This window comes from Pholcus phalangioides, unplaced genomic scaffold (genome assembly GCF_987345545.1).
Source record: "Pholcus phalangioides strain wild (caught in Gottingen) unplaced genomic scaffold, Ppha-v1.0 ptg000013l_1, whole genome shotgun sequence".
Classification (NCBI taxonomy): Eukaryota; Metazoa; Arthropoda; class Arachnida; order Araneae; family Pholcidae; genus Pholcus; species Pholcus phalangioides.
The window spans coordinates 28,146,807-28,171,994 of NW_028301606.1; the positions used below are offsets into that span (position 1 = coordinate 28,146,807).

Genomic DNA, 25,188 nt, shown 5'->3' on the forward strand with positions numbered 1-25,188 from the left:
AAAATTAACAATAAAAAATGTTTACTCTCACGATAAATGTCATCATCATCACTATCGTCGGTGCTCATATGAGATTAGCGAAAACCATTAATTGTCAAACATACATCAACATGCATTTTCGAATCGAAAACGGAGAGAAACCGAAGCGTATCCTCCGCTCGTAATCCGCCTAATATTAATCTCAAAGATGGTATGAGATCAGGTACGATTTGCCTTCATTATCCTTGTGCAATTTCTCAATTAATCGTGAAAGACATGAGTGCGCTGACGCACCTTTCAAATCGGACGAATCAAGAAAGATGTTATGATTCGAAACTTTTCTATATGCAGATAAGAAATGAGCTGTGATTGGTCACTCACGGCTGGCGCGCTTTGTTATTATGGAGCTCATGCAATTTGTCATGCATGATTAAAAATATGCATCTAATAACATATGTTGGTATCATACCAATATGATCATGCAGACATGTGCGCGGTTGTTTTTATGCAATCGATGTAAAGGCGGTGAAATAGCGTTGCGTTCAGTGATCTCTTATCAATTATTTCATCATTGAGATGGGTGATATGCCATGGAGCTATCTCTTCAAGTAAATACCAGTCAAGAACATGTGAAAAGTTTTATTTATATCGAGTTGTAGTTATAAAAATAAGAGATTTATTTAGATCATAACTTTGAATATACGTAGGTTAATTTTTTAATAGTGACAAGAGTGCTGTAGCAACCCTGTGAAACGGATGAAGGCAATGTTATTTATATCACAGGTAAGTTGAATGCCTACCCTCCCTCAGAGCAAAAGAACTCGCCACTCCCTGCACAATGATAACAGGAACAGAGCGGTTATGGATAAGCCGGTCTGAATACTGTTGTAATGTTTTCGTAGCGAGATCATGGGAGCTTAAAAATTGATCTTGCTAGAGGTCGCAGTGCATGACAGTGTCGCCAAAGACTACTGTCATTCATTGTGGCCACTAGCACATTCAAGTTTTAATTAGTTCCTCTGCTTTGGTTTCAAAAACATTGCAACGACATTTCGACTGGCTCATCCTAATGTTCCTGCTATTAATGTGAAGTCCACACTTGCTTGGAGGAGAACAAGTTCATTTGCTCTGAAGGAGAAAGGCATTTAACTTACTTGTAGTATAAACGATATGCCCTGGCTCCGTTTCACAGCATCGCTAATGCACTGTTACCATTATTACAAAATCAACCCATGTATTTCATAATAAATCTAGACCAATTATCAAAGTTATTATATCTTGCTGAGCTAAAACAATGTTTGTAACCAATTACTGTGAAACCTCAGTACAACGATGCAATAATAAATCCCTCCACAATAATAGTTTTTCAATTCTTGTTTGGAAATGCCGATATTCTGATGTAAACTATCGCCACTCAATGTAATGATAATATCCCTCTACAGCAATGTTTTTTTCTTGGTCTGCAGGGCATTATTTTTTTTTGAGATATTGTACAGTTGAATCCTGTTATAACGAACTCCGAGAGACCAGAGAAATCATTTTGTTATAATGAAATTTCGTTATAAAGAAATCCCATGTATTTGCATTATTCCTATGTAAACGTATCTGGGAGATTAGAAAAGTGTTCGTTACAACAAGATTTTTGCTATAACGATATTTGTTAAAATGGGATTTGACTCTATTTCAATCTAGATAATGCAGCTGAGAATTTTATATAATGATACCCTCTATAGCGATATATACCTATGCAACAATACCACTCTATCATCCAGGTAGCCTTTGTACTTCATGTGGTCCTTTGAGTATCATTATGTAAGTTTCACTGAGCACTAATCACATATAGGTACTTAACAGATGACTGTAATACAGTGGATGCCGCTTAAAATGTTCTTTCAAAAAACCTTCATAATAAAACACAAGCAGGAAAATGTTTTTAACAGGAAATCCGGATGAGTATTAGTACAGTTGGGAACATGAAAATAAGGGTTACTAAACGAGAAAGCCTAAGTGGGAATGGTGTTAGTGGGATCTACTGTATATGAAGCTTCAATGATTCCTCTATGGTCATGTCTTAAAAGTTTCATGCATATATATAAATGCTTTTGAGCAAGGATTCAAAAATTTTTAAACATTTCTGGTGCCCTAAAGAATTTTAGTCATCTTGTGGCATCCCTGTAATATCAGGTTATTTTAGGTGTCACTCAAAATTTATAAGATGCAGGTTTTTTGAATCATAGTCCTATTACTAACAATCAATCCAATTTTATCTTTAAAATATCTTATCGCACTCCTGGTTATTTTTGAGCTACATTTATATAAGCAAAATCATGAGAAAAAGCAACTCTGTAGAAATGTCCTCCACTTGTTAATACAAGATTCCTCGAAAGACTGGTTATATATTTTTGGGGATGATATCAAGGGAGGAAATTAGAATATTCATCTGTATTTCCCACGAGGACAGAGATGAATTTTCTTTCGAGAAATCTTGTAAAAGCAACTCTTTTGCTTACATGATAAGAAGGTGCTATTCTAATTGTGACTCTGATGTGTGCCTTCAACAATTTAGTTCGACAAATTCTCAAGCACGCATTGTCAGCTGGAACCCTTATTTGATTGGTGATATTGAACAAATTAAAAAACAAAACCCACAAAAGCATTTCACGAAGTGTCTACCTAGTCTCCTTGACCTCTAATATCCTAAACGACTGCAACTCTTGGATCAAAATGCACTAGAATGGCAAGACTGATCAATGACTTGAGACTGTTGTATAAAATTTTCTATGGTCTAACCCATAGTTTTCCAAACTTTTTGTTTCATCACCCCCTTTTTCAGACTTTTTTGTTCTCATCGCCCCCCAACTCAAGCGTACCCATAGGATTCTATGTTATACCCGTAGCTTCTATCGCCCCCTTGGACGATTCCATCGCCCACCAGGGGGCAATATTGCCCACTTTGGGAAACACTGGTCTAACCTATGCATAGACTCCTTCATCGAATATGAAGTTCATGAACTCTCACACCAGAAGTCATCAGCTGTGCATATGCATTCCATTTGCGAAAAGGAACCAATTACAGTACTCATTTTTATGTTGGACTGGCAGAGCTTGGAATAGACTTCCATCCAATCTCGTTTGTACACCGACACATGCGTTATTTTGCAAATTACTATCAAGCTTTGACATTTCAAGTTTCTTAGTCAGATGTCCACTTTAATATTTAATATGCCCCCCTCATGTATGGACAGTATGTCGTTATTTGGTTCTTTTCTTTTGATTTTTTATCATGACTTCCTGGCAATGTAAGTAAGTACAACCAGTCTTTTGTGGATGTAAATAAATAAATTATCTCAAGGAAAATAGAGCACCTTAGAGAAATACCACTTTATGCAGTTTTTAAATTATGTCACAAAAACATTGTGATGCGTAGCAATGATCACAGCAGAAAAACTATGATCAAACTGCAAAGTAAAGGATGGCTAAAGTTTCTAGGTATTTTTCCCATATTTATGTTTTTATAATGTTCAATATAGTGTAAAAGTTACTGGGACCTTGAAATTGATGCATATTATATATTATGATGATTTTATATTGATTTCTGGCACACACTTAATACAAGTTGTTTCTTTCAACGAATTTTTTAAATTTTTTCTTTGCATTTCAGGTGATTGCCATGTGAAAAAATGGGAACACTGCATCTGCTTCACTCACCGTTGAGATTTACTTCATTACTTTGCATCCCTTATGTAATACTTATACTCATATTATCTGAATATGCTTTTGGTGGTGAGTAAAAGTCTTGAATAATTGTCTATTTTTTTTAAAATCTGAATGTAGGATCTGTAGTGCAGTTTATTCATGAATGCACAACTTAAATTGCGTTTAAGTTACCAAGCAATCCTTCAATTAACACAACCATGTGAATGAGCTTTTCAATGTAGTGCCCACAATATGCTTGTCAAGTCAGATGCAATGCACTTCGCTCTGTATAAATTTATTTATCATAACTTCACTGTGGCATATTATCTGCACATGCAGCTTTTTCTAGGTTTGAGAAAAAACTGCAAGCTATAATCTAATCTGCAGATGTAAATTTCTGATCGCAATCTTCATCACTGAGATTCACTTCATTAATGAGAAGGTAAGAAACAGAAAAGGTTGTTGGTCAGTTTTGCTCAGGAAAAAAAAATCTCTCCTCTCACAAATGCCATGCAATTGAAATTATCTTCAGGGAAATGTTTTGTAAATTAGTTGCGAAAATATTTATTTTTATTCAAACCTCTCAAAAAAGGGATGGAGATAATATGCAATAATCCATAATTTGCATGTATCTAAATGTATAATTAATTGATTATCAGCAGAAAGTGATAGTAAGTGGTAGGCTATTATTTTTAACCGAGACAAAAAAAATGTTTAAAAACAAAGATTTATTTTCACTGTCTTAATCTGTTCAATGTTTCTGACTTAATATTACTTTGAAAGTTCTATGAAAGAAGTACAAAACATGCACCATTGTTGCACTTGCTAAGTGTGTGCATCAGTTTAAGATAAAAGCAACCTTGGATTTTAATCTGACTAGTGCATTATCTAATTAGAAATAATTAAGTGCAATATTTAAAGGAGAGAGAGCGAAGTTATTGAAAATATTGGGGGGAGGGTGGCATGTGAATCCAATATTTCTATAGGTATTATTGAGATGGGGTGACAAATATTGAATGGGCTTGGACTCATTTACCAGATACAAGTTTACGCCTATGATAATTTGATATTATGTAGTTTGCTAGCAGTTTATTTGGCATTATTTAGTTATGTGTCCATTTTTTTATATTATACCCAGTACTTTTTCGACAAATTGTTGCACTTGAGAATTAATTTTTAATTTCTCATTTTTTATTTGATGTATTTTTTATTTCACGTCATTGACTTATGCATAGTGCTAGAATTTGATTCTAGCATAAATCAGGAAGAATTAAATTTCTGATTCATGCTTAAATCAGGACGATCCTTATGCAGGTTAAAATACAGTAATTTTACATATTCACCCTTCGAAAGAGATTTTAACTACTGGAAATAATTGGTTTTCTTCTATTTTGGCAGAAACGTTGAGGACAACTGCAGTCATAATGTTATTGCATCAATTTTTTTTTAGATGCTATGCATTGGGAATATTTGTTTAACTTTTTTACAGTAAAAAGAATATGATGCTCAAAATTCTTGCTTATTTTAAATATTGATACAATGATTATGAAACAGATGCATCCAAAGGTGCCACTGAAATTTCTGGAAAAAAAAAAATTATAGTGCCTATAGATCTCTGATACTAGATCATCTCATTTTTCAAGTATTTATTTTTATCTGCAACATTTTTGTTTACAGTTATTTCAGTTTAGACTAGATATTTAAAGTATGGTTTTTTTTCTCTTTGCAGATATGCACTTCTTTTGTCCCAATTTGCCATATGACAGATTTGAGGTCAACGGCCATTCAACTCCCTATGGAAATTTAACAGCTGGTCATTACCAGAAAAAATCCAATGCCAAAACACTGTATGATTGTGTAACTTCTTGTTGCTCTGATGAAACCTGCAATGTTGCATTTTACTTCAACGTTTCTTGCTTTTCACTGCAGTGCCATAACAAAGAACTATGTGAACCTCTTGAAAGGAGCGGGAAAAAATTTGAGAAATCATATATGGTTACTATAAGAGCTCCAGGTAGCTTATTCCTTTTATGAAATATATATTTTTTTGTTGTTTTTAATTTAAGCGTTGAACTTACAAATATTGTAAAAAAGTTTTATAACGATGGCTTGTATGTAATGCCATCAGACTCTTCATTATGAGAGCTGCAAGTATGTTGATGTCAATATTAGAGTTTGTTGACATTGCTTAGCAAATCACTTGAAATAGCTAGATTTAATCCTTACTTATTATATCTCATTTTTACTGTATGTGTATATTCTTTTTTGTAATTACAGGGAAATAATTTTGAAAAGTCACCTCTCAGATGCAGTGACTCTTCTGTTACGCCCAAAAATGCTTAAGTTTTTTCCAAAACTTTCAAATAAAAACCCCCTCAGATGTGGTCACTTCCCTTTAACAAACAATTTTTTTTGTCCTGTCAGGTTTTACTAAATTACCTTCATGAACGCACACTATATAATACTGTGTCTCCAAAAGGCATTTTTCCATGAGATAGAGCAGTTTCTTTTGGATGAAAGGGTCTGTCTTATCAAGGTTTTGAAAAACATTTAGATTGTCTTTCAATTCTGTTAATAAACATTTTCAGAAAAATTATCCTATTTATTTTAGATACTGGATTTACTTGGCCAGATGGACTAATCGAAAATACTGATAACCTAATTAAAAAGTAAGCTTTTACTCTTTATAGTATCATTATTTACATTTGACATTTATATGAAGTTTTTTACATAGTATTTATGCATTAGAACCCCAGGACAATACAATACATGTGTTGCTTTGACCTGGCTAAATGTCTGCAAAAGCAGTGTATTAAAATTTTGTGAATATGCACCGTGTTGTGTTTAAATTAAATAAAGCTACCACTTTGCAAAAAGATTGAGATGAAGAAAGCACCAAATATACCCATTTGCACCGACCAACTCCAAGTCAGATCACCAGCAAACTTGGTTGAGGAGCTTCTCGGTATGCAGGTTTTGAGATGTAGTTATGCTCTATATATAGAGCAGCCAGTAGCTATGAGACTGGAGGAGAGCTGGTAAGAGAAATAAATAGGGATGAGTTGATTAAAAACAATTTGATTAACCAGCTGGAAATTTTAATTGATTCCCACGCCCTGAAAATGAGTACAAATATTTTTTCCCCAAATTTCTCAAAAAAAAAAAAAATTCTTGTAATGCATTTTTATGATAGAAAAGTTCTTTTTTTTTTACTTTGGAAACTTTTTCAAGTTTCAACCACTGTTATTTTGAGAAAATTGATTTAACATACTATTCTTTCTATTCTTATGTCTTATAATGGATGTCTATTTTTTATATATTTTTACTATTTAATTCTTATAGAAATTTTATCCAATATTAATGTCATCAATTTTGTTTTTCTAAAGATTGTCACTATCGGATGAAGAATATTATCTACCACGCACTTCTCCATTTCAAAATGACAGAGTATATGATAAAGAGCTTGAAACGCCTTTGCTTCAGGATAGTGATAAGTCATCGAGTACTATTTACAGCTCTTCTAAGGTTAAAAGGAAAATTTGTGTTTATGGAATCGAAATAGATTGCCCACAAAACGAGCATTGCGTCACCAAAAATAATAGGGCACGTTCTGGTGTTTGCCACTGTGATGAAGGCTATGTACGGGATGCATCCTCTGGTGATTGTAGACTTGAACCAACTTCTGTTATCACTACTAGTAGTCCTACATTTGTTGCATCTTCAGATATCTCAGTTACGGAAGTAAGTTATCTAAAAATAACTTTAATGTTGCGGTCTTGAAGGCCAATTATTCAATGCAATACAATTATTCAACCATTACATTTCACCCATAGTTAAAAAAATTGATGAAAGATGGCAGCACTACACATAACAACTCTTACACAGAAACAAACTCATTGTTAGGTTCACTACACTCAAGGTTACCAACTGCCCCCCCTACGTTTCAGAAAATTTGCCTTTTATCCTCCTTTTCAGGTTTCCATAATTATTCTTTTTCCCTCCACTTTGAAACACATTTCTTCATTGATATGAGTGTTTTGTGTTTCCCCCCCCCCCCCCCCACACACACACACACACATTTACCTATAGCCGTCGAAATTCCCAGAATTTTTTCTGTTCCTTCATTTCTTAATGGTTCTGTTTTATAGAGTTGGGAAAAATTATTGTCGTTGTCGTTTTTATTGGTTGGAATAGTGCCGTCATCTATTTGAAAAATTGGGATAAGTGACGTCACTAAAGGTGCGTATGCAGTCATCCTCCTTTCTCAGTTTGCAAATCTGGTAACCCTAACTACACGTACACCCACATTCCAACATGTACCAATTCGTTAGAAATTCCACAGAGGAATATGGACAAGGTGCATGTGTGTTTTAGTGGTAGTAGTTTTGAAGGTTATATAATTGAATTGTAGTTTATTAAAGTGGGGTTTAGCCGTCTTGAGTAGAGGTTTTGCTTCATTGGCTTTAGCGTTGACTAACCACAGGAATAATAAATTTATTTATTTATCATCATTCCAACAACAGAAATATCCAGTTACAGTTGGAGAGGAGAAAAAATGAACACATTTGCAACAAACAAAATAAATAGTAACAACGAAGCTTAAAAATGCATGAATTACACGAATAAAAATAAACAGGAGTCTATGCCCTGATAGTCTTAAAAAGGTAATTTCTAAAATTCATTAAAGGGGAATCAAAAATATCTAGATTCATCGTTCAACAATTATATAGCTGGCTGAATCTATAAATAGGATCAAAATTACGTAAATTTGTTCTGTAGCTCTTAATTGCAAATAAATTATAAGATCTCGTTCGATACATTGGAACATTAATATTAACCTCCTGTAAAATTTGCATACAATCAATCTTATGGAACAACTTATGGAAAAATTATATCAAAATAAAAAATCTCTACGATCACTTAGACCAACAACATGAAATAACGAGCGTAAAAACGTACCAGTAAGAATATCATGCTTAACACCAAATTTTTTGAAAACAAATGTTTGAGAAATTTTATTTGGTAATCATGAACTGGGTTCCAAATAATGCACGCTTATTCAAGTTTAGATCGAATAAAATAGTTAAACAGAACAGTTAAAACTTCAGTATCTTCAAAATCTTTGGTAATTCTCATAATGTATCCCAGTTTTTTGTAAGATCCAAACACAATATCATTAATGTGTTTTGAGAAAGTAAAATCCAAAGAATGTAGGATACCAAGATCAATCGTCGAGTCAGTTCTTGACAAAGGAATATTATTTACACACACACATGGTGTGAATGAATTATAGGAGAAACTTGGCAAACATAAGTGATTACAAAACATTTATCAATTTTTAAATCATCAGCAAACATCAGACACTTTTCAAAGATTTCAGCAAGATCATTGATGAAAATTAAAAAACATAACGATCCAAGAATCGATCCCTGAGGGACCCCAGATGTTACATTAACATGCAGTTAGTGCAGAACAATACAATACATTGCAAATTCTGCTTTGGAAATAGCTATGAACCAAACCACAAGATCACAATTAAAACCACATTAAATATTGAATTATTGATGTGGTTGAGTTATGCGCGTGTTGAGTTAACACAGGTTCTACTGTGTTATCAAAAACATGTTAAATGTGATATTCTTTCATGCAGCATTGATTTCATTGAGACATTAATGGCGGGGGGACCACCATAAGGTTATTGTACTGATAGTCTTTTCGGTTAATTTTTTATTATTCAGTCGTGATTCATATTTTAACAACGTATTATATTTGAATTTTCATGCTGAATAAAATAATAAATATTAAAAAAAAAAATTCTGTCATGAAAGTGTTTCAAAATTGATTTTGCTTGCATATTTTAATTTTATACTTCAAATATATTATATATCATATCATAGTTGTTGCATTCTTCGAAGGACAATCTGACGGAAAATGCACCTTCATCATCTACAACAACAGCACCAGCTCCTGTTCATCTTGTAGTTTCTGCAGGTGATAATGTGACTTTACAGCTGCCAGAAAATGAAGTGACACTATCTGCTTATGCGCTGAATACAAAAGGTCCCAAAGGTAATTGGCTATTGTCATTTTTGCCAATTATAATTTATTTCATAAAACCCACAATAATATGTTGGTGTCACAAATTTATGTGTCATAGCAGATAACTCATTTTTTTTAATTACTTAAAGGAGATGAAGACTATAAGTATGATTGGACATTGATTTCTCACCCAGAAGGTGATGAAACAGGAACTATGCAAGATCAAAACACTAAAAGTTTGAAATTGTCAAAAGTAAGTCAGATGTGCATTTGATAAGTTAATGAACTAGAAGTTCATAACAGACACACTCCATTACATGATGCCTCCTATTAATAGGCATTTTTTTGGAATTCTGTGGAATAGGACTTCAATGTATTTCACTACTTATTTACAGACACTTCCTGTTAGCAGGCAAAATGGTCTGTCCCATGGGTGTTTGTTAAGTTCCTCTGCATATTTTGAAATGTGAAAACAAATTGAAGGGAACAAAGATAAAATGGAAATGTATCTATAAAGAAATTTTTGCTAGCCCAATGCAACAGTTATTATGGAGAAATACTTTTTTATAGGTGGCTAGGTTTAAAAGCATGCAAGTTTGTTTTCTTTGTGCCTGCCACATCAAAAGCATTGTTTATCATTTTTACCACTCTTGTTGCTATTAAAACTGATGACCTTACGTATTGAATCATTTCTTGGCATATTGATTCTTAAAAAATTATATGTCTTTTAATGACATTAAATGTATTCTTTATAGCTCAGGGCTGGACTCTATACTTTCAAAGTTTCAGTGACAGGAGTGAATGCTGTGGGGGAAGCTACAGTTAATGTTAGTGTTTTGCCACGTGAGTAATATTTCTGCTATTCTTTTTGATTTGCTAAATATAAAAATATCAAAAGAGAAAATATTAATTTTTTTCCTTTTATCAGACTTTTCCTCTTTTTTTATGAAAATTAAAATACGACTGATACAGAAAACTGGTTGGAAGAGGAGGTAATAATGTTTCAGGAAAGGAAAATTCTTTTACATAAATTGCCTACACGGGGACTCGAACCCCGTCTTCATAGCTTAGTTGGTAGAGTATTCGTCCAGCAAACGAGAGACCAGGGTTCAAGTCCCCATGTGGAGAGAGATGAATTTTCCATTCCTGAAACAATATCTTTTCCTTCAGCCAGTTTTCCATATCTGTCGTATTAACAAGGGAGAGTGGCGTCTTTCATCATAAATTTAAAATACTCCACATAAATTCCCATATAAAATTAAAATAATTTATTTTATCTGAGAATGATGTCGCTCTCCGCTATCATTAAAAACCTTTGCAATTTATTTTAGTTGTGCTATGAACATTTATTTGCCTTTACCTTGAATGATTTTTTTTCTTCTAACTTTTGAACTCAAGATAAAACATTCTTAAAGAAAGAAATTCTTTAAAAAAACTTATCTTTTTTTAATGCCGAACGCTGTTAAATTCCCTAACAACTCCTATAAATATGCATAAAAATATATTATGGTGTAAAATTTAGTATTATATCTGATTTTCATTTTTCTTCATTTAGCGGAACGTCCAAACAAGCGACCTGTTGCTATCATTCAGCCGTCCAATGTTACTATAAAACTGCCAAACAAAGAGACAGTTTTAGATGCGTCATGTGAGTGCCAACTTATTGATTGTTCTGGGTATCTTTTTGATTTTGATTGTTCTGGGTATCTTTTTGATTTTGATTGTATGATGGTTTTTGTCGTTACATCATTAATTTTACCTGTTTTGTTTCTAAATTTCAGTTAGTACTGATGATGATAAAATTGTCAAGTACCAGTGGGAGGTTTTACAAGTTCCTATTGGATATTCTGTTCAACTGAATGAGACACCAACTCTTCAACTGAGAAATCTGCTGCCAGGCTTTTATCGTTTCAAGTATGTTTTTGTAAATATTATTTTCAACTCAAATATTTACTTATTTTAAAAAATAATTTTAGATAAAGTTGTTTATCTAACTCTTCAAAAAATGTCAGTTATGATATCAGTAACGGGCAGAAACTATTTATCATCAATGAAAATATTTACTTTCACCAAAAAATCTTGACTTTCATCATGTTAATAACAATATAATTTGCAGCTATGAGGCATTAACATTAAAAGTCTTGAAATTATAAAGACTGCTGTCTTAATTTATAAAACAAGTTTTTATGATGATTTAAAGGTTTTTTAGTTTTAATTTTGTATCTGATTCTGAGCCCCTTCAAGTTAAGCTAAAGTTAATTTTTTTTTCTTGGAAGGTGAGGTGGATGTGTCAATTCAGTGCATATGTTAAGTTCACAAATAAATTTTAATTATTTTTTTTCCTATATCATGGTGCTTATTCAAAAAAATATATAATCTTTCAGTTTATTTGACTAAAGTAAATGATTGTTTTACTTCAATAGTTTTAGTTTTGTTTTAAAATCAAAAATAATTTTAAATAATTGAACAAAGGTACTCACCCATTTTTCTTTATTTCTTTGCGTTTTAGGCTAACAGTGACAGATTCAAAAGGTGCCTCAAACTTCACTTTTGCCAATGTAACAGTTCAGAAAGGTTAGTAAAATGTAATTTATGTAAGGATGTGTAAATTTTCTGCATAATTTTTTTATGTGTGCAATTATTTTAGTTAATTATTTTTTAATCCGGAGTCTTCAAAAAGTGATAGATGTCAATTTTTTTTATGGAGGGTAATTTTAAATTTACAAATAAAAAACTTATTAATATATTATTACTGTAACAGATACTATTGTTGATTCAGTATGGTTTTGAAATGTGCCATGGTCAATTTTAAAATATTTTACAGAATACATACTTTATTCATGTCATGGTATAATTGCATTTTATCTTTTCATCCTTGTATATGTTTGTGGTGGTTTTTTTTGTTTTGAAGTTATATAAAATATGATTTTCTAAAATTTGTGTAGTAAAAGCTATATATATATATAGACATCTAAAATACAAACATTAGTTGTAATATTTCACTTTCCTCTATTATGAGCTATTTTTGTTTTATCTCAACATTGTATACAGAAATTAAATTTCTTTTCCTGGATGGTAGCACAAATTAAACTTAGTGGTTATGACCACAACTTCCAATTTGTATGGATGTTATTTTTCTGCTGCGCAGCTGAAAGTTGTTTTTTGTGGGATCCCCTAGTGAGCATGGTAGTGGTAATTTTTTTTCCTACGAAGATGACACCATAGTGTGTCGAAATTCTTAAGGATACTTTAGATACACACATATATTTTCTTTGCTTATTTGCTCTCATCATTGGCTTCTTTTTCACTGCGATATTGAATGATGCATTTTACTTTTATTCTCAACAGAAACTGACTATCCACCCACTGCTAATGCAAAATCAGAAGTAGTGATATATTTACCTCAGAGTGAAGTCACTCTTAATGGGAATCTTAGCACAGATGATCATGGCATCAAGACATGGGAATGGAAGAAGAGTGCAGACACTGACAAAGCTGTTGATATGGAGGTAATTGTTCTTTTTATGGATTTAAAAAGAGGCCCAGAAATTATTTTTTGGCTTAGGGGGAAGGAATGATTTAAGTTGAGATGGTATCTGCTTTAGTTAGGCTCTTTTTCTTTGCTGGGTCCAGTTGCCGAAGTTGATAAAAAATTTACCTAATATATTAACAGTCATTTCAAAGCTTTGTGAACTTGCAATCAGTGCAGTCCCTGTCAGAAACTTTTTTGACATGCAAGTACTATTTTTGCTTTTGAAAGAGAGATGGGGTACCAAGATGACTGTACAATCATACGACTATCACAAAAATTCCTTGTAAGTAGGGATTAAAGCATCAACCTCTGTGTCAGAGACATGAAAGAAAAGCTGTCCAGAATCTGCTATGAATTGAAGGTCCCACTATCAACACCTCTCTTATGCCTAAAATTGACTATGGCACGGCATGAAATATAATTATCATATCATTACTCATCATATCAATTACTCATTGCTAATTCAAGATCCTTAAAGTTAAATATATATAATATACTTTCTGTTTGTGTTAATCTGATTATCAAGTCATTTGAAAAATTGTTTCAAAATTAATCAAAGTTGATTATGTTACTTTACATTTCACATTGTCTTTTAGTTATTTGGTTTTCTTAGAATTTATATTCACTTTCTTTATCATACAGGGAACTAATAGTCCTTATCTTCATCTGTCTCAACTGGAAGTGGGTGTCTATAAATTTGTACTAAAAGTAACAGATACTGCTGACCAGACGTCCACTACCGAAGTGCACTTGTTTGTCAAGCCACAAACTAACAATCCCCCGGTTGCTGCAGCAGGACCGGATATTCGAGTGACATTGCCGCTAAAAGATCCAGTGACTCTTGATGGAAGCAAAAGTAAAGATGACAACAAGATTGTCCGTTACGAATGGGAACAAGTGGAGTATGTATGATTTAATTATCACCATGTTAAGCCAGGAATTGATAATTGATATTGATTATTCATAATTGGTATTTTAATAAATTTATTAAAAATGCATAAATATGAGTGGAGATGTTAAAAAAATGTGCTTTCATTTTTTTATGCTTGTTTTTTTTTTAGCTGTTTTTAACAGATCTGCAATTTAAACTTTTCATGAGATTTTAATTTCTAAAAATTAGTTATTTTGTCTCGTGATCATTAGTTAGTTATCAGCAAGGTATGAAAAAATCATGATTTTTTTAAAATTTAAATCAGATTTTCTTGATTAAAATTAACTGACTGCTTATTAATTAAAACAAATCTTGTTAATCATTAAGAATGCATATTTTCATATCACCTAACTGATCTTTTCTCCTAATTTGTCAATTTAATTAAGCATTAATGAATAAACTACAAACGAATGCCAAAAAATCTGTGTTTATGTAACATGAAAGATCACTGATCCCAACTTTATTTCATGGACTAACATTTTTTTTTGTAGAGAAAAGTGCTTTTATTCATGAACCCTTCCCCCATTAAAGTGAATGAGTGGTAGCAACTCAGTATCATACATTTGGTGTAGACATCTACATTCACTCGATGTACAACCAAAGGGCCATTCAGCATCAACTAAGTAAAACAAATTTGATTAGCAAGATTGTTTCTTGTACAATAGGTGGATGTGTTTCTGACTTGTATGATGTTGCTTAATAGTTTACACATTTAAGACTAGTGCCAAATATTTTCAAAGTGGTGGCATGCAATTGAGAATGGCTGATGAACTGGCTGGAGATTTTAAGCAACCATAAACATTGTAACCTCTGTATTTTATTATTTATATATATATCCAGTAAAACCCCTCTTAATGGACATCCCTCAGATGTGGCCACTCCTTTTTTACGGCCAAATAACAATTTCTCCTTGTATAATAGAATAATACATTTCAAACCCCTGATTAGTGGTCACCCCCTATTTCATGGAAAAAATTTTCTGTCCTCAAAAAATAAGCTGGTGTCCTCAAAAGAGAGGTTTTATTGTATTTGCTTTTTCCTTTCAATTTCAGTGGACCATCTCAAGCTACTTTAACTGATCCTGGCACTCCTATCACAAAAGCTGTTGGCCTGGTTCCTGGTATCTATCAGTTCAAATTAACTGTATATGATGACAAGGACAGCAATTCTTCAGCATTTGTCAATGTTACTGTTATTCAAAGTGAGTGCTCATTGTTTTAAACAATACTTATATTTTTTGATACATCAGTGTATTAATTCATCACTGAAAGTCTATTCTTATTCTTTTCCCAAAAGAAAAATATCGGCCAAAAGTATCTAAAATTTTTACTCCTTTTTTACCAGATAATGATCTACTGTTCTGTCTCAAGAAAGATATAGCAGCAGGTGGGTGGAAGATGACCTGGGCCATGCCGAAAAATAAAATTATTACTGACAAATTGATCAAAAATTTATTTTAGAAATCTACACACATGGAAAGTGTGTTGAAAATTTCAAACTTGAATAACCATTTAAGAAGAAAATCTCTCTTAGTAAAATTTCTCTCTTTAAGCAGAACACCCTTCCTTTCCAGGAAACTGACCCAGAGAGGGAGAGCTAGGGCCTCTTGATAGGAATTGAAATATACAGGATTAAATTTCAGACCGGAAAAAAATCTGTCCTTCAGAAATGTTTTTTTTTTTTTTTTTTTTTTGCAGTTTTTTTGTATAAAATATGATTTTCACCTGAATATAAATTTTCATCAAAATGATCCAAGTTTTATTTTTATCTATTATTATTATTATTTTATTTATATATTTATTTTGGCACTTTGTCATATTTTAGTTCTGCACATGTTCTAATTATATTTGTACAAGCACAGTAGCTTATGTGTATATTGTATTACTCCTTGTTTCAGCTAAAAACATGCCACCTCATGCTTATGCTGGAGGGGATAAAACGGTATACCTACCCTGTGATGTTATCATAATGAATGGAAGTTCATCTTCTGATGACGTTGGTATTATCAAGTACAAATGGACCAGAGATCCTACATCTTTAGCTGCTGGGGTGAGTACGCATAGTTAGAATATTGCATGAAATGTTAGTTTAAAAAAATAATTTATCAAATGAGAATAAATTTTTTTCTTATTGCAAATTTCATGAAAATGGCCTATCACTTCCATTTATGATAGTGATTTTTATCATATGGTCTTTTTTCCCAAAGTGAAGTTATTTTTATTCATTTATGTATTTTCCATCGTTTTCAGATAATCCAAATTTACAGTAGTGCACTGACCTTGGCATATCAAGACTTCTTGGACGGATTAGTCTCGCAACTTGAACCACATAAATGCTGTATGCCTCCAGGGGCAGGGCAGCTTACTATAATTGCATAACAAGACTTCTGTGGAACTTAGATTGATTAAATATCCAGTTCAAAGATAGGAACAAATTTAAAAACTTAATTTTTGGGAAATTAAAAATAAAAACTTTTCTGCATTGATGATATAACTTTTCACAGGGAACAAATTATTTATTGTAAAAATTGCTTAAATTAATGGGAATGATATCCTGTTTTCATTAGCACACACATGATTCGGGTAGACTGTAAGTGATAATAGAAGCATTGGTTGGATTAGTTCATTATCAGGTGTTCCCTTCTTTCTATTTATCCGTTTGTTCTATCTGATCATGTACTTGAGACACCTCAGCTATTTCTTTTATTATTCCATAGAGGCAGGAAAAGAAATCATGTATTGGAGATGCTTGTGTATCTCACAACAATTGATTAAATCAAGAATTATAAATTATAGGTCTTGTTTTTACCAATGATGTTCATTGATTTTGAAATTCAAATGTTTTTGAAATTCGATGTTCATTGAAACCCATGAAATTTCTGCTAGAGCATCATTTCTTAGCTTGGAAATTTAGATTTTAATAAGAGAAAGAATATCTTGTGAAAGATAGGTGGAAATATAAAAAATATATAAATAAGACAGTCTGTCTCTTTTCTTCAATTTTTCTCAATAATCCTGCACTTCCCCACTCCCCAATCATATCATTGTTGTAAAGAACTTTTGTTATTATTCAGTTTTTTTTTCAATAGCCACCAAGCAGTATATTCATGTCTGCATTTACAGGTGGTACTTGAAAAATCTGATGCGTCTGCTGTTCTTAAGCTCACTGGGTTGATAGCTGGCAGGTACTTGTTCCGATTGACTGTTTTTGATGCGCAAGGTGCTTCTTCTTCAGACACTGCTTCTCTGATTGTGAAGCCTCCTGCGAGTCTCATGGATCAAGTGGAAATAATTCTTGATGCAGACATCAAAAGCTTCACCCAAGAACAAGAAGTAAAGAAAAATAATCTTATTAGTTGATAGAATTAAAAAGCTCTTGTTAGTTTTTTTTTTTCCATCGCTGTGGGTCACTACAATTCGTGAATTTTATTAAGGGTTAACTTTTGCACTCTGTCTCTGCCCTTCCCTCTTGATAAATCCTTTGAAACTTGACATCTGATGATTTCAGACACATGTTTCTTAAAGTTTTAAATCTATCAATCTATATATCTTACCGAGTGTGGGAGAAAAGTTACAGTTACTGTAATTTTTTCCCAGAGCATATGTCTCTGCTTGTGCATTACATTTTAATAAATTGCAAAAATGCAATTTAAACCAATTTCACAATTTTTTTTCAATTAAAATGCTCGTGTTTCAACTCGTTTATGCTCCGTTTAGGAAAGTATTCTAAGACAACTAGAAATGTTACTTCGTGTTGGTGATCCTGTCACTGTGAATTTGATCAAGTTGTCTTCAGATCGAAATACAAGAAGGTAAAAGAAATTGGTTTTTCTTTTGATTAATTGTTTTTTTTTTCTTTTAATGTCTTGAGCTATGTATTTAAATTCCAATAATTCTTTTTTTATCATAGATCAATAAGTAAGTAATACTGTGAATAGCAATCGTGTTTCATTGGAGTAATTATGGCCAAATTTCAAATTTATTAATTGAACACATGTTAACAGCTGCATTACATAAGACCTATGTGTATTTTCATGTTTCTCACAGAGTTATCATGATTACTACTGCTGAGAAAGTATTTGCTGAAAAGCATGTAATCATTCCTGGCCCTGAGGTTGTGGCACGACTCAAACGCAAGCTTCGCACTGATAACTCGCTTCTTGATTTAGAAATTCTCTCTATTGATACCGTAGGTAAGTTCATAAAAAAATTTCCTGCTATTAACATGAGTAATCGGTTTTTTGTTCAAATGTTACCTAATCTGATGCAGAAAACATTCAATCAAATTATTTAAATTCAGTTTGAAATCATTTTTCTCTCCTCTTTCATCTTGGAGTTATCAATGTTTTTAATATCGAAAGCTCTTTCTTTTTGTAATAAACCGGCCTCTCTCAATCAAAAGCAATCTGGCCAACAACATTTAAAATTCACACATAAACCCACCTATTTGTTGCTTCAAAATTTTGAAGACTTCTCAAGCACATAACACATTCCCCAAAACAGCCATCTTTACATTAGGCATAAAACATGTACACAACATTTTCCGGCATGCACAAATTCATTATATAGAAGACCGCAGGGAGTCCCCCATCAAGGGGTAGCACATCAACCCCTCGACGGGTATAAAAAACAAGCCTGCCGTTCGTAATCTGCAATAAATTGTAGGTCCCGGTCTAATTTGCCCTCGTGTGTAGAAAATGACCACAGTGGTATGACAAAAATGATCAAATGATCATTATATGGAAGTTTCTTTCTCGTAAGAACTGCTTACGAGAAGCATGTATAGTGGTAGTAGTTAGCAATAATTCATATGATGTAATCATCTGCATACTTATTTATTTATCTTTGTTTTTTTTGTCTAGTATGTCAGAATACTTGTTCAGGACATGGAACTTGTGACCAGTATACAAAACGGTGTATTTGCGAAGCTTTCTGGATGCAGAATGTATTCAGATTATGCATGGGGGATAAAGAAAGCAACTGTGGTAAGCTGTTTATTTCATTAAATATAGTTCAAAATTTTCATGTTTTGTTTATGGTACAGGAAAGTGAAGCTTTAATCATTTTTAGTTTAATTAGCTCATCCTCCTCAGTCCTCTAAGTCTGGACATTGTCATTTTAAATTCATGTTTTTGTGCATTTACTTTTTATTGTGAAACTGCCTAAGATTGGTTTCTGCTAACAGATGAATATGAATATGCATGTAGAAACGTCCTCTCCACTTGTCAATACAAGATTCATCGAAAGACTGGTTATTTGTGGAGATGAAGATTACAAGGAAGAAAATTCATTACTGCCCCCACGGGGAGTGGGGGGCAGTAAACCAGATGGCCATGCATATGGCCATCTGGTTGGCCTTTGTCATTCACGAGCTGTTAGTTGATTGTTGATGCCGTCCATGTACGGTGCCTTTCAACATATATATACGCTCCAAGGTTGAAATATTCTATCTGCTTCCATAGCTTAGATGGTAAAGCACTCATCCGGCAAGCGAGAGACCGGGGTTCGTGTCCCCGTTGGGGCAGTAATGAATTTTCTTCCTTGTAATCTTCATCTCCACAAATAACCAATGAATCTTGATTATGAATATGTTAGTACCAAATGTTTACAACATCTAGAACTACTTTTGAGGTATCTGTGAGCAATTCTTTCAGCTAGATTAACTTTTCTTTGAAGTGCTGTTTAGTGTCTCCCACAGGAGATGCATAGACTGAGGGGGTTAAATGCATGTGTAGGGCCTATCACAAATAATTAAGAACTTTCGTTTCAAAAGTGGTGAGGCCATTTCAGCATTTGTTTCTTTTTTTTTTAATATTACAAGGACTCGAAACCTTTTGATTCAATAATAGCATTGATTTCTTTACAGACTGGAGCATTCTCTATGTAATAATCATTTCCTTCACTCTTGTTGTCTTGTTTGCTGGAATTATGTGGGGGATCGCCATATGTTGTATGAGGTAAATTTTGGTTTTCTTCGTGAAATTCTAATTTAATTTTCCATTTTTGAACCTGCTCTCTCTCTTTTACATGGTTTTGCTTTTTGGGATTTCACTATAATACAATTTTGAAGTTATTTCCACAAATTTTGGCCCACAAAATTTGGTCGGTAGTTTGACTTTAATCCTGAAAATGGGTTTGTAAATTAGAAGTACGACATAATTAAAATGACAAAATCTGTTTGATTTGTTGATGCAGGTGAGACAAATATGGAGAGATGCTAAAGTCCATATCACCAGATCTCACTAATGAGAATCCTTTAGCAACACATTGACAATGCAATCAGAATTTTAACCGAAGAAAGTGATCCTAATGAATCTAGAATTGTCATATTTGCAATGGATATTCAGAATTCTGTAGCTGTGCTTCTAAAATTTTCATAAAATGCCAAAGAATGCTGCTTGTCATCTGAATCTAGACCACTTCCATTATAAGAGTTATCAGTCTATCATATCAGGATCTCAAGCAAAGAAAAACATCTCCACTCACTAGAATCAATATGAAGTAGTGAAGTCAGAAAATATAAATTGAATTTATTCATATTGCCTAAATGGACAAGATTTATTTATTTGTTTGAATAATGAATTCATTCAAAAAAAAAAAACTATTTTGTTTGCTGGAAGTTGAGTTTTTCTTATCCTTCTGAAGAAAATCCCCTTACTTACCTATGTTGAATTTGATTTGCTTTATATGATTTTGTCTGACACAGTTACTTTGTGGAGCCAATTAATTGCGTAAAGTGAAGTACACCTGTGATTTTTTATGCTGTAAAATATGAAGATCATTGCAGCAGTATTCATATTGACAATATTTAATTTTTGAGTACTAAATATAAAAATTTCATATTAGGTTATCAAATCTTTTTTAAATCATTCAATTTTTTATCATCTGTCAGTAATGCATAGAGATATTGCCCCCCCTCTCCCCAAACTCTGAAAAGCCAAATGGGCAGCATTACATTCCATTGGTTTTAAAACTGCTTTGTGTCTAAACCTGGAAATGATTCCTTTAGAAGAGATTGATTTCAATATCTCACAAAAAATACTTTTCAATATATTTCACTATAATGCAAGTACATGCAGTAATATGAGACAAGTCATATATCACTCAAATTTGTTTTCTCCTCCACAATGAAGAAGTCGCAAGAATTTTTTCCCCATGTATAAGTTTGTTTTCTTAACCATTTATATTCACATTGTAATTTTATTTCAAGCAGGATGAAATGTAATTACAGGATGCACTTTCGCAAGCCAAAGAAACGACATCGATATACTTTGTTAGATGATTTTGGGGATAAAGAAAGAGAAAGAGAAAAATTCATTTCTAGAAGTAAGTTTTTTTCAAACACATTGCCGATCATTTTCTGATAGTCCTTGTAGCAGTTGTGCCCAAGTGGTGCAGTGGTAAGATGCTCGTCTTCCACCCTGAAAGTTATCATGAAGGTCCATGGGTTTGAGTCCGGGGCAGAACACCGAAAGCAAGTTCTTTACCTACCGAGCCTGGGATGACCACTGATAGATGGCACCTTCATTTCCCACCCAACTCCACTCATTGGAAATTACCAATAGCAATATGACCGGAGTTGATGTGTGCTGAAGTACTCCTTATAACATAGTGGACATGTCTTTTGCCTTCTGATAAAACCATTTTCTTTGTATTCTTAAGTATTTGAAAATCTTATATATCATCAGGTACATTATCTATGGTGTATGGGGGGGGGGGAAAGTTTAGGACCATCCACAGACTCTCCCCAAAGCTGCCGCAGCCTATCATTCCACATGTGATCAAGCATTCTGAAGAGAACATTTTTCTTTGTGAAGAAGTCCAGCACTTTTTTTTTTTGCAAATTTCTTCCTTCAAATGAACTTACAAAATTGTTGCATTCAAATTTATTATTCGTTTGTTTGGCAACAGTAATATTCTCATGGCTTTCAAAATTAACTTTACAGCATTAACCTGAATCTGCATTAACCCATTTCTACCCACTGTACTCATTTGAGTACAGAGTGAATTTGGCTTTGTACAATATTTTAGCCTTGCAGCTAGATGTTGCATATTTTAGCACGGCCATAGTGTGACTTTTCGGGGCCCCGGGCAGACTTTTCCTTGGTGGGGGGCCTTTCTTGAAAGAGTTATTATGCAAAATAATTGTCAATTTTTGAGTCCCTCATTCGGCTCAAGGCCCTGGGGCAGTGCCCCAGTTGCCATAGCCTAGTTACGGCATTGTTTTAGAAGGCAACCATTCTCAAAGATTGGCATTGAAAAAATTCTCGAGTAGCCATTTTTCTGGTTTAGAAATTAACTCTTTAAAGTTGGTGCATTTTATTATAACATGGGTACTTTTATTTTCCACCTTACATTATCAACATTATATTGTTATTTTCCTGCAAGTAATTCTTTTACAATTGATTATTTAGATTATAGTTTAATGGAAATAACTAACATAATTCAATTTCGTGTTTTACTTCAACGTCTTTTTTTAAATGTTATCATATTTTGCTGTCCAAAATTGAGGGCACTTGTCGCCCATTGTCATACTTCATGTTGATGTATTTAAAAAATCTCTGGGAATATTCTTAATTGGTGCAATTTTAACAAAATAACCCAATATCGAAATGGAACTGAAAGCACATCAAAGTGCAAGGATAAACGGGTTAATGCCAGATTTCTGTTGCTGGAATTATCCCATTACTAAGATCTCCTCCAGCCTGGCTTCATGGTGGAGTCTTTCGAATGCTGCAGTATTATTCCCATTGATATTAAAAAGCAATATTGACAGTAACCTCTTTGAGTAACCAGAATCCCAAAATTTCTTTGGACGGGGTTAATCCCTGTGTATCTGTTCTGCTTAGATTCAGGGTTATGATACACAATCCAAGACTCATGTAAGAGGTTAAGTCTGTTGTGTGTTATATATATATATATTTTTAATCATTGCAGAAATGCCCTGGAATACTTCCATTATTTTAAAAATTTAATTTGATTTTTGTCTCCAAAAATTCATTAGCAGAAGAATCACTATGCTGCAATCACTCTAGGAATCTGTCCAAATTACCATATTAAAAATTGATTCTTTGTATGCAGCTCCAGTTTAATATTCAATTTATTATATTTTGTATATAATTTATCATTCTCTAAAATTTCGAAATGATTCAAATTTTTTCAGGTAAATTGCAGAAAAGCAGCCAGAGTAGTTTAATGATGTCCGAATCCGAGTCAGATGCAATTTTCGAATCACAGAGGATACCATTGACTGCAAAAACAAACGGTGTTCCGAATGGTCTAGTCAGAGACTTCAACAAAGTAACAGCCTAGTTTGCAGTTACTTTTGTGTATATTGTATGTTTATATGTATTTACAATTGTGCATAGCATACAAAAAAAAAAGTTTCTTTCCATAGAACAATGACACCAGTGGTTTGATATTTTGATGATAAACTATTCTATGATTATGTGATAAATTCTTTTATTTGCATCCTTGAGATTCTTGTTTTCTTTTTTAAAATCTCTTTGATACACAGGCTATCATTTAGCTATATGACTTTGTGTCTGTTACTGCAGCATTTACTCGCAATGAACATCTAAAATATATATATGTATGTATAAATGTTTATAGAATCAATGAAAAAAAATTAAAATTATGATTTTGGTGCTATATATATATATATATCAAGAACTTTATACTCGCGTGTAGTTGTTTGTAATTATTTTCATGTAATTTTTGTTTATAGAATTTTTGATTTGCGGAAGATACTCTTTTTGTTATACTTTCATGTTTCTGTCTTCGAATCTCAATGAATTTATTATTTTACATGTTGCTATGATGTATGATTAAAGTTTGAAGAAAAAAGTGTATATTTTGTTTTTTGAATGCTTGATTAAGCTTTACTGTTATTTTTTTGAAGTAAATAAATTTATTTGGAATACCGATTTTTTTTCTTTTGTGTTAAAACATGAAGCCTGTGTTGGTGTTTTTCTATTCAACAGCAGAACTGATCTAATTTATTTGAATGCAGCTATCATTTGCTGATTGATAAATGCTGGCTTTCTGCCAAGACATGAGTAAGGGAAGAGGTAATTAGAAAAGAGCAGTGTGCCAGAAAAACATTTGAACACACTATTGCGGAATAATGTTCTCTGAGGATTATTCAATTTTGATTCTCAGCATTGTTGATTCTTTGTCTGAGCTGGGGAGTTGCTCTTTGCAAAGTGGCAACTCTGTATTGATTTTTTTTCCTGTGAATCTAATCCAGTTCTTTTGATCATCAATTTATCATATTAGTGGAAGAGATATACATCCAGCACACAATTTTTTTGGTTGTTTTTGTCTAGTGAAATTACATGAGCAGGTTAGGACCGAAAAGAAAAATTGTATATAAATTTTGATATGCCTTTTCTCGAAACAAATCTTATTTTTATTGGCATCTCAATGATGAACAGTCATGCACTGAAAAAAAATGATTGTCTTGATTTGAACAATTATAAAGTAGGACACGGATATAGTCGACACTTGTTATAATGACCCCACGTTATTATGACCATTCCTTACAACGACTGGTAGTATAAGCCCCAAATGCTTTCCACATGAAAAATATCATGCATTTACCTTCGATATAATGACCACCCAATATTTTTGTTTTAGATGAAATGGTGGAGGTCGTTATAATGCGTGCGAGCATCAACTGTATTATAAATTTTCACATAAAATGGAATTTTTTAATTTCTCTTGAATTTTGCATTGCTTATGAAGTTGATACAAATACAACAAAGATTGCGTGTAATGAATGTTTTCATTGTTTTCCTCAGCTTCCAGACCATACATGCATCTCATAACATTCCTCTGCGGAATTTCTTACAAATTGGTTACATGTTGTGTATGAACATGTGTGGCTCTGATGTATTTATGTTGTCAGAGTTATGTTTGTTTGGTGTTCTTGTTGATGCTGCCATTTGTTTTCCATCTTTTGAAGTGAAGATGATAAATATTTTCTTTGAATTAATTTTCCTTTAAATATC

General features: G+C 32.8%; 1 protein-coding gene across 11 annotated transcripts; it reads left to right on the plus strand.

The window, feature by feature from the left end:
- The first annotated feature begins 38 nt into the window (after positions 1–38).
- Positions 39–24,102, plus strand: LOC149078904 (dyslexia-associated protein KIAA0319-like protein). Of its 11 annotated transcripts, none has more exons than XM_089241090.1 (22): positions 39–202; positions 3,641–3,762; positions 5,405–5,689; positions 6,287–6,344; positions 7,062–7,416; positions 9,573–9,744; positions 9,864–9,967; positions 10,470–10,557; positions 11,270–11,362; positions 11,496–11,628; positions 12,224–12,288; positions 13,063–13,223; positions 13,889–14,148; positions 15,230–15,378; positions 16,075–16,226; positions 17,300–17,509; positions 17,894–17,988; positions 18,224–18,369; positions 19,039–19,161; positions 20,043–20,133; positions 21,387–21,502; positions 23,340–24,102. In XM_089241090.1, exons 2-22 carry the CDS (start codon positions 3,660–3,662, stop codon positions 23,486–23,488), a joined length of 3,108 nt encoding a protein of 1,035 aa, XP_089097216.1. In that variant the 5' UTR covers positions 39–202; positions 3,641–3,659; the 3' UTR covers positions 23,489–24,102. The 11 variants fall into 11 exon arrangements, with proteins under 11 accessions (XP_089097216.1, XP_089097222.1, XP_089097225.1 ...); XM_089241096.1 differs by having other exon boundaries at positions 54–202; positions 9,591–9,744; positions 21,390–21,502; XM_089241099.1 differs by having other exon boundaries at positions 61–202; positions 9,591–9,744; positions 21,408–21,502.
- The last annotated feature ends 1,086 nt before the right edge of the window (positions 24,103–25,188 follow it).